General features: G+C 48.4%; 1 protein-coding gene across 1 annotated transcript; it reads right to left on the reverse strand.

The window, feature by feature from the left end:
• Positions 1–337: 337 nt before the first annotated feature.
• FAM170B (family with sequence similarity 170 member B) lies at positions 338–4,088 on the reverse strand. The gene is made up of 2 exons (XM_001924320.5): positions 2,878–4,088; positions 338–1,521 (listed from the first exon to the last, which is right to left on the reverse strand). The coding sequence occupies exons 1-2, from the start codon at positions 2,987–2,989 to the stop codon at positions 770–772; spliced, it is 864 nt and encodes a 287-aa protein (XP_001924355.3). The 5' UTR covers positions 2,990–4,088; the 3' UTR covers positions 338–769.
• Positions 4,089–10,562: the final 6,474 nt, after the last annotated feature.

Below are 10,562 nucleotides of genomic sequence, written 5' to 3' on the forward strand. Positions count from 1 at the left end.
ATCCACTTGCCATGCCCTTGCCTGTTCTACCTGCCTCTCCCTGTGAGGTTAGGGCACATGTTTCATCAGCATGCCTAACACACAGTGGCCCATCCACATATTTTCTTGAATGAAGGCAGCCTCCTTCTTCAAGAGGGTGAAGACAAATTCTGCAGAAACATTTTAAAACGTGGAGTTGACACAGCTAAACTCACGGCTCAGCAGGATGTACCCGGCCCCTATCTCTACCTCTGGGAACCTTCTGTTTCGGGATGTCTGTGCCAGTGTGGAATCTGTGGCAATGGCAGTTTCCTGTGGGTCCAACCCCAAACCATGATCCACTCCATTAGTCATTGACTTAAACATTGAGTATTCAAATTTAATCCCATTAAGACAAGATATAGAACAAGGGCATATGATGGGTTCCTAACAATCAAAAAAATAGGGCTGAAACTTCATGTGCTGTTGGCTCTCCTGTGAGTCATGACCTGCTTGACCCACCAGCAAAAATAGAAATCCCTGTGGCCACCTGCTTGCAGGCTTCAGATCTTGCACCCACCATCAGAAACACTTGCTTCAGGTTTTGAAATGGATGCTGGTTGAAATGCTCTGCCCTTTGGGAGGGGGCCTTCCCCAGCCCTTCTCATGGCCTGCCCAGCTCTATACTCCACTAGCTTCCTTTCCCGGCCCTCATCGTCTCTCCCTGCCCCATGGCTCTAGTCCTGACAGCTAGGAAAGGAGCAACTGAGGTGTGGGAGGTGAGGGCAGGGCAGGGCACATCACCTCCAGCTCACTGCTTCTGTGACTGTGCCAAAAGCACCTTGACCTGGGCCCTTGGATATTCACTACTATCCGAAGCGCTCTGTTCCTCCTCCTCTGGCTCTTGCTCCTGCCCCTGGCCCTGGGCCTGCCTTCTCTCCAGCATCTCTTCAAAAAAGATCTGGCAACTGAAGCCCTCCTGGATGCCATACTGGGCGTGCTCCAGCAGCGCCTCCAGCGTGGGGAAGACCCGGCAGCAGGCCACACACCGCAGCCCGTAGTTGGTGGTGACCAGCCAGTCTGGGGTGTCCCGCAGCTCCTGCAGGCAACATTCCAGGGGGTCCAGCAGCTCCGTGTCATCAGACTCCAAGCAGCAGTTGTTCTTGCTGGCTTCCAGTTCCCAGCGCAGGTCGGTGCTGGAAGCCATCTCGTAGGAGGTGCCTTTCTGCCTCTGCCTCTTGATGAACTCGGCTTCGTGGATGCGGGGCTGCCGGCTGACAGGTTCGAAGCCGCTGTCCGTCTCCCAAGCCACAGCCACGCCCTGCACGGTCTTCACATGGGTGTAGAAGGCGCACATGCTTTGCTGGGCGGCATCCTCGTTGCTGTATGAGCTGGAATAGCAAGACTGGTACTGGGAGTAGGACTGGTACTCGGAGGAGGACTTGGACGATGGCGAGCTGCTCCAGCTCAGCATCCTCCGGCCCTTGCCCCAGAAGTAGATGTCCTCCTCATGGGGGATGGCCGGGCCCGGCTGTGGAGATGGCGCCTCTCTCTTTGTGGTCCCTGAGAGGTGGAAGGACATTTTCATGAGTACCCCTGAGGGATCAGTGCCACAACCCACCTCTGCACCCCAGATGGGTGCAGGCTCTGGGAGCCCCTGGGCAGGTACTTTCTCTTTTCTGTGACTGGTTCCCCCATAAGATGGGCATGAGATCATCTTGGGGGTGATGATAAGGGTCACATGTATAAACTGATGTATCTGTAAGTTGTGGATGTGATGATAAGGATCAAATAGTGTATGAATGTAATTGTCAAGCCCTTGACTAAGCCCCAAAGACATCGCCTGGTGAATACAGATTGTGGAACGTTCATACAGTGCAATCCTCTTTGTTGAGAAGACGGAATGAACTACTGTTACGTGCAAAACGTGATGAATATCTAATGCATTCTGCTAAATGGAAGAAGCCAGGGTTAAAAACAAAAAACAACAACAAAAAACCATAGAGTCCTTGATTCCATTGAGATGACATGCTAGAGAAGATAAAACCACAGGGAGAGGGAACAGAACAGGGGCTACCAGGAGCTAAGGGCTATGGGTGAACTGACTGCAAAGGGCCACTCACTCACTAGGGAACTTTGGGAGGGGCATGAAAATATTTCAGCATCATGATCTAGGTGGCGGTTACACAAATGCGTACATATCAGAATGCTTCAAATTGTGCACACAATTGGTGAGGTTTGCATATGTAAATCACAGCTCAGTGAAGTTTAGAAAGCCAGGCATGACAAGTGCCTTGACCAGGCTGCTCAGCCCCACCTTCACTCTGTGACATGTCTCATCTCACCCCATGGGTGTCTTGTTCTTTCCTTGAATGCCCATTGGATCCCATCACTGTATAAGTGCTAAGTGCTGGCCATATTTTAACTCCTTTAGTGTTCCAAAACCCAAAGAAATTGTATTGTTATGCTTTTTGACAAATCAGGAAACTGAGGCCTGGAGCATTGAAATGACTGATGGAGCCTGAGCTGGTGCTGGTCACTCTGCCCTCAGAGCCCATGTGACCCTTAGGTGCTGCCCACGCACAGTTCATAGTCATCTTCAAGTTGATGTTTAGACTAACTATGATCCATTTATTACAAAGGAATTTTTTACATCACTGCTAAAATCCCAGGATTGACGTCAATACTGGTTTTGTTCAAAGCGCATTAAAATACATAATGACGAACATTTTATATTTTCATCCTCATGCTTCCTGAAATCACCTCATGCACTCACAACAGCTGCCTCGGTCAGGCCCACCATCCATCTTTATGGCCAACACGGCACTTGGGTGACAGCACCGAGGGGTGACCTAGCACCGACCCCCCTCCATGACCCCTCTCAGGGACACACCAGCCACACCCTATCTTTCGACCTACCTGACCAGCGCACTTCCTCGCTCTCCTCTGTGGACTCTGGGCTGGCCAGGCTGAGGGTGGCCCCGTCTATTGGTGGCTGTTTTCCCCTGTGGTCCATGAAGTGACGCTTCATGACTTGGCACCAGTGCCCAGGGGCTCAGAGCTCCAGTTGGTCTGTGAGAGTCGGCTCGGGCTGTACTGAAGCCCTCTGCTGGCCCCAGCCCAAGTGGCTGTTAGGTGCCCGTGGTCACTAGGCTCCTGGCTTGATTCTGTGACCTCATCAGTGACATTGGTCTGTTCTATGACCCATGGCAAGGACCAGGCCCAGCCAAGATGCCAGGAGAGGCTTCCCAGCAGGATCTCATTTGCCCTTGGGACCTCTCCCAACACACACACACATGTAAACACTTGTACATGCACCAACACATATGCCAAACACATCCGTGTAGACACTGACACATATGAACACACGTACACTCACATCGCCACGCGCATCATAATCACTCAGGCACACAGACACTCACACATACCCAAACACACCATTTAAACACACAGACACATACACACAAATTCAGCCACGTTGACTTAACCACACACACTCACATACATACCGTCATCACTCAACATCCAGGTGGGCCTACCTTGAACTGCAGAAGCAGCAGGTGACTGGAGATCCTCCCCAGTACTCCAAAGCCCCCACTCCTCCCTCACTAGGCTTCTTGGCCCTCTGAGACCCCAGGCGCCTCCTCATGTCTTCCCGCCCTTGCCTAGCTCCAGGGACTCAAAAGCACCAGGGTTGCGCCCGCCTTGGGGCTGTGCCCGCCTTGGGGCTTCACACTTGCCCTTCTCCGCCAGGGCCCTATCACTCTCTGCAGAAACAGCGCTTAGCTGTTTTGACAGCTTCAGGAAAACAGCTCTCTCATGCCCTCCATCTCTCTCTCAACTACCCTGCTTCACAGTTACTCCAGCACCCATCGCCTCAGACACTATAATGTGTGTTGTGTACACGCATCAGGGCTTCCCTGCATCCATCTCCTCTGTCTTCGATGTCAGCTCCTTGAAGAAAGAGATGTCATTTGTTCCCCCTAAATATCCCTAACACCTAAAATGCATTGACACATTAACAAACATTCTAGTGCTAACTGTCAAATTAATGAATAAATAATTGAACACTTCAGATAGTTGGATGGGGTGACAAGGGCATGCCTGCCTAGGGGACGTGCCATCTCTCTGCACTTCAGATTCCTGCTGACCCGCAGCAGGTTCACCCCATGACTCAGAGTTCCCCTCCCCCGCCCCTGCCCACACTTCTCCAACCTCACAAACCCCACTCCACATGCAATGATTCTGGCATGTCTTCCAGCCTGCTATGTCTCTCTGCTCCTGGATGTCCTAGGGTTAGAATACACTTCCTCTGATCACTTCTCCCTATATCTGTCCAACCCCTGCTCAGTCCCATCAACTCTATTCCTCTGAATCCCAAATTCTCAACAGCTCAAAAGGTGATGGATTGGAAGTAATCCCAACATCCTGAAAGTAACACCAGCACTGCCAATGCAGCCAGCACCTAGAAGTACAGTCCTCTCCAGAATGTGAAGGAAAAACACCACAGTGCTTTTCTGAGAGATGAAAAGTCACACTTGTAACTTCAAGAGACAGTGTTCCCTGGTGGGAAGAAGAAACACTGTACATTATTCTTTCTTACCTGATAAATTCAGAGACTTGCCTTATAAGAACAAAGGGCACCAGCACAGAAATTAAATAGATCAGTGGAGGACAAAGGTAGTTTGGAAAAAGATCTCATCATGAGTCTGAATTTTAAGAGGCAAATAACAAAAGTCTGGGAGGAAAAAAAGACTCAGTCAATAAATGATGTTGAAAAGTTTTACTCATTATATTTTTTTAAATCAACTTTGGTCTTCGTATAAAACAACGAAGACTGTGTTCCTATGGCTCTGAGGTTACATTTTCATTGAAAATGTTTGGAAAGAAAATATAAGTTAACATTTCTAATTATAGAGTGGCTTTTCTAAACTTCAGCGTATCAATCATCACAAGCACTTAGACTCTTTGCCATTTTTTTAAACTTCATTACTTAAAAAAACCTCACTGTTTCAACTGCATTTCTTTGCTTTTTAGTAAAATTGAAATGAATAGTTGAGTAAAGGAAATGAACAGGCAAGTCCCAGGAGAAGGGTAGATGGCTGATAAACATATGAGAAGATGTACAATCTAACTGTAAGAAGGAAACTACAAATTAAAAACACATGATGATATACAGTATATTGTTTTCACCCACAACACAAGCAAGAATTTAAAAGATTGACAGTTGTCAAGTGCTGGTGAGAACAAGAGGAAATGAACGCTTTTATACTCTATTCTTAACAGCACAACTTGCCTTTCTCAAAGGAAATTTGGTAACACCCATTACAATTAAAAGTGGGCTCTTTCACTCAGCAGTTGACTTAACATCTCTTTCCTGGGAAACATTCACATTTTGTGCTATGTACATAAAAATAGCACAAAGAGAAATATTTACTGCAGTCTTATCCATAACAGAAAATTAAAAAAAAAAATTTCAGAGATCCATCAAAGCGAAGAAACACTTAAATAAATTACAACATAACCAAACTGTGGAATACCACTCTGCAATAAAGAGATCTACATGTAATGATAAATAAATTCATGTTAAGTGAAAAAAGCAAGACAAAGGGAATTTCACTTAAGTGAAAACTAAATACGGTATCCCCTCACCCAAGAGCCCTAAACCAAGTCTATACAGTCTATGAATACAAAGGCACAGAGGAGAAAATCACATCCCACTGGGACCAGGGGTGGGCCTCAGGGAAGGAGCAAAGATTAGATGGGGCTATAGGAGATTGTGGGTATTTTCCAAAGATGACCACACCGGGGTATCTCCCATTGCATGTGCTCCTCCTACAAGGTGAAGTTGACAGGCCTGCATCTTGAGATGGGGTTCCTCATCCTGAACCAGGGTGGACTTTGTTAACTACCTCCACCAATAGAATTCAGAGGAGTGATGCTTTCAGACTGTTAATGCTAGGTCATAAAAGACAATATGACTTCCTCTTGGTTCCCTCTCTGTCTCTCTCTCTCTCCACTCTCCTTAGGACTCAGCCACCATGTTGGGAGGAAGCCCAGGCCACGTGGGGGTAATTCCAGCCAACATTCCAGGCGAAGGTCCCAGCCAAACAACCACCAGATGGGTGAATGAACAAACCTTCAAATGAGTCCATCTTCCAGGCCTTGAATCTTCCAGCTGGGGCCCCAGCCATCTCAGGGCAGAGACAAGCCACCACCTCTGAATCCAGCCATCTGCCTTGCCTGAACGCCTGACACTTGGGAACTGTGAGCGTAGTTCCACACACTGCCTTTTAGGAGTGCAGTCTCTTACTCAGCCATAGTGATTCAACAGACTTTTAACTTAATGCAGTGTTGAAAAATGTTCTGCTAAGATGGCTCACTGGCCAACATCTGTATTGAAGGGCACCATCCTGGCCCAGCTGAGGGCACAGCTCCCCCTTCACAACTGGAAAGGAAGGCTCCTACCACCCATTGGCATAATTGTTTAATCCCACTACTCAGATAAAAAAGCTTCAAAGTTGTTGATCCTTGGGAGACTACTTTACCAACTAGAGTACATGTTTGTACACAATTCCCTTTGTCTTTTGCCTTCAGTTTCTTGTTGAAAACACCGTTTTCTAAAGTCACTTGGGTCAGTTCCTTTATCATCGCAGAGTCTACATATGTTCTATCTAACCCTCTGAACAATCCCACCAGGGAGATGCTTACCCACATGTTACAGAGAGAGGTTGAGATTCCGAGGGGGTAGATGAAGAACGGGCAGGAGATATGAGGGTGGGGGGCTGACACCTCAAGCCTGGAGTCAGGGATGCCTTGTCAGGCTGCTCAATACTGTCTGCCCTGGGCTGCTTTTCAGGGGTGGCTAGACAAAATCCCGCTAAAGTGTCGCTCTGTCCTTCAGCTTCACGTCCCAGCCCTTCCTCCTGCTCCATGCAGATATATAGCTCAGGCCACCCATACAGGGTTCCTGGCTCCCAGGGGAAGGGCGGGAAGGATGGTTATGGCCTGGGCCCACCCAAACCCCTACATCCCAACCCCCTCAGTTTTCCAGCTGTATCTCCAGCCTCGCCAAGAACGCCACGCTCCACTGCCGAAGCCGGCAGGCTTGGTGTGCAAAAACCCCAAAAGGACCAACGCAGCACTTTCTCCTAGCTCTGACTCCTGGCCAAGTCATTTCACACATCACATGCGAGGCTTAAACCTCATCAAGAAGGCCTGGAGGATTTTCCCTGCTCAAGTTTTCTTCCAAAACCTCCTCTTCCCAAGCTCCTTCTTTTTCTCAGCCAAGAAGAAGCTGACAGGAAACGAACCAGCCACAGCCCCAGCAGGAAGCAGAGACGCCACCTCTTGCTTCCTTTGACTTCTAACTCCAGAGATCGGCTTGTGCCACACTCTAGGCTGCAGGGAGAATCAGATCATTCATCCCAGAGCTGATGAGCCTCCAAAAATAGCTTGCCACTTGGCCAAGGAGCCCAGCGGAAGCAGTGCACAGGTTGTGGCATTTCTGTGGCTGAGCAGCCGTGTAAAGTGTCTTCAGTGGGCCACAGTCCTCTTTTCATGCTAGGAAGTAGGGCCCCCTGAGAGGGTTCCAGCCACCTTGTCACTGCCTTTCTCACAAAACTCCTTTTATCAGACTTGATACCGAGGAAGGTGGGGAGTGGCAGGCTGCCTCAGACTACAGGCCAGGTATAGGGCGGGCTCCAGGCGGGAAGTCTCTCCCAATGAAAGCCAATTTCCAGGAACTCTTGCAACCTCAGCCTCCTGCTAACGCTGCAGAGAAGGTGCCAGAAGATAAGCTGAGGATGAGCGTGGAGAAGGATTATCTTCAGAGCTCATTTTCAGTTGCTTCTTGTAACTATTTAAAAAAGAAGTGAGTCAGTGGAACGCGCAAGTAAAAACTCGGCCGCAGAGAAATGCGATATAAAGAGTTTCCCTCAGCCTCCCCAAGCAAACGGGGAAGGCAGTTTTGCTTTTGTTTTCCTTTAGACTTAATGACAGGCTGCCGCTTCTCCGTGGTTTGTTTGGAGCTGTCCCGGGGTTTTGACCTCAACCTCAGGGCACCCACGCAAATAGCCTAGGACTTCTCTGTCATCAGGGGTCAGGGTGGGGGACACCCCTCAGGCTGGGCCCTCCAGCATGTCATCCCTTGCTGTGCTTCAGGCCCCAGAGCCCCAACCCAGTCCAGCGCCTCTCTGCCTCCTGCCTGGCTCTGGCTCCAGGGGACTACAAATGTTCAACGCGATTTTTGGCTTCAGAGTGTCTCCCCCTCCGCCCGCCATGTGTTTCCTTGGAAAGGTGATCTCAGCTGGGAGGAAGGCCATCCCAGTCGAAGGCCATGCACGTGACCCAGGAGCTCCAGGATCACAGCTGCTGGTCACTCCCCTTGATGTGCTTGGAGAGCCACGCTGGGAGTTCTGGAAAAAGGGCTGGGTCTTCCTTCTCTCTCTGTCCAAAATGTGCTGGCCCTAGGCCACCCCAGACACAGCTCTGGGGCCCCCAGTGGCAAACTCGTACTGAGTGCGCCTTCTGGAAGCATGGCTCCAACTTGGAGGGGGCAGATTCAGGACCCTAAAGGCCAACAAAGAGTTAGCACAGTTTCTAAATGTGCTGAGTTTACTCCCGGGCAGCCTCCAGCTCACATGCAAGCATCTGCAACACCCACTGGAAAGTAGCTCGCAGATCACCCGAGCAGAACGGGGAGGATTTCTTTTCATCCCATCAACCAGAATGACTATTGCAGACTCTGATCTTGAGACTGGCATTTTCCCTCTCCCAGTCCTTCAGAGAAAGTGTCTCTCTTGTAAGATGATGCAATTGCTTAATAGTAGCAGAGGTGTCCCAGGGAAAGCCAGCCACTCTCCCTGCCCCAGCGCACCACCCAAAGCCTTGTAGCTGATCCACTTTGTCTCCAAGAGGAGGGAAGTGGGAATAAGAAGGGGGGCTTCTGGAAAGGCTGGATCAGGTCGTGTGAAATTCCTATAGGAATCTTCCCAAGAAAGGAACCCAAGGCCAAGACTTAGGGGCTAGCACATGGGGCAGTCCAGGGAGCCACACCAGAGCACTGCTGACTGCACCCCTGCAGTGCAGTGAGACCGGCTCCAGTTCCCCCTCCACGGAGGGGTTTGTATGTGTCTGTACGTTCTCTGTGGACAAACCCTGCCTTCCTTGGTTAAAATTGATTCCTAGGTATTTTATTCTTTCGGATGCTATGTAAATGGAATTGTCTTTTTCAGATTGTCCATAACTGCTGTACAGAAATACAACTTTTTAAAATTCAGTTTTGTAGCATGCGCTTATTAATTCTAACAGGTCTTTGGGGGAAGGGTGGATTCCTTGGGGATTTCTATATATAAGATCATATCATCTGCAAGGAGAGATAGTTTGACTTCTTCCTTTTCAGTTTGGACATCTTTTCTTTCTTTCTCTTTCGTAACAGGCGCTGGCAAGAACTTGATTATTCTGTTGAACTGCAGTGATGAAAGCTGGCTTCCTTGTCTTGTTCCTCATCTTCAGGGACAGATTTCAGCCTTTTACCACTGAGAATATCGCTGACTTTCGTATTTGGCCTTTTTCATGTTGAGGAATTTCTCTTCTAATCCTAGTTTATTGAGTGCTTTTATCATGAAAGGATGTTGACTTTTGTCAAATGTTTTTTCTGCATCCATTGACACGATTATGTCCCTTCATTCTATTGATGTGGTGCATTGCATTGCTTGATTTTTTTTCAAATGTTGAACCACCCTTGCATTCCCAGGATAAATCCCACTTGGCTTCGTTGAAGTAGGCAGCTGTGGTACTAAATCTCCATGGGATCAGCATGTTCAGGTTGATGAAATGGAGGACCTCAGCGTCCAGGAGACAGAACCAGGCTCTAGCACATCCACAGCGCACAGGGAATGGGCAGAAAGTAGCAAGAGCAGTGCACCTCCCACCTGACCACCTGTCACCCAAACCAGCCAGCATCCCGGGTGCGATGGGCACCAACCCTGGGGAGGAGAGAGGAGCCCCCCAGTGCTGCAGAGAAGTGACTCAGCATTGATTGGCTTCACAAGGAGCAGACAGTGCTCCTCAGACACCATCCCAAGTCCACCCTGGCTGTTAGAAATTCAACAAATATAATAATAATCAGAGGGGAGCATATATGAATTATGTATTATTTGCAAGAGAAGACTAAAAGCATCTGCATATTTAAATTTTGAATTAGAGTTTTTAATTGATTCCCTAAAATTTGAAGATAACCCAGCAAATATGACTTTGTATATTAGCTACAACACATAATAGGCTGTCAACATAGCCCAGCTTCACAGGCAGTGGTACATGACAGTGAAACAGCACCACAGAGGCCACCCAAATGATTTTTTATATTACTTAGCTGCCTTTGTGAAAGAAGTGTGACTAGCTCGTGGTGGAACCACAATGTGTGCACAAAGTAAAGCTGGTTTATTGGAAAATGACAGGCCACAAATATTAGTCATATGATAAGAAGTAGTCATCGCCCTGTAGGATTCACTACCTGACCAACAGCAAATTCATCGCCCTGTAGGATTCACTACCTGACCAATAGCAAATTAAATTGATCACAATATAAAGCCAAATGAAGA

This window comes from Sus scrofa, chromosome 14 (assembly GCF_054392235.1).
Source record: "Sus scrofa isolate SSC_HxYL_T2T_F1_AM1 chromosome 14, Sscrofa_HxYL_maternal_Yorkshire_Landrace_v2.0, whole genome shotgun sequence".
In the NCBI taxonomy this organism is placed as follows: domain Eukaryota; kingdom Metazoa; phylum Chordata; class Mammalia; order Artiodactyla; family Suidae; genus Sus; species Sus scrofa.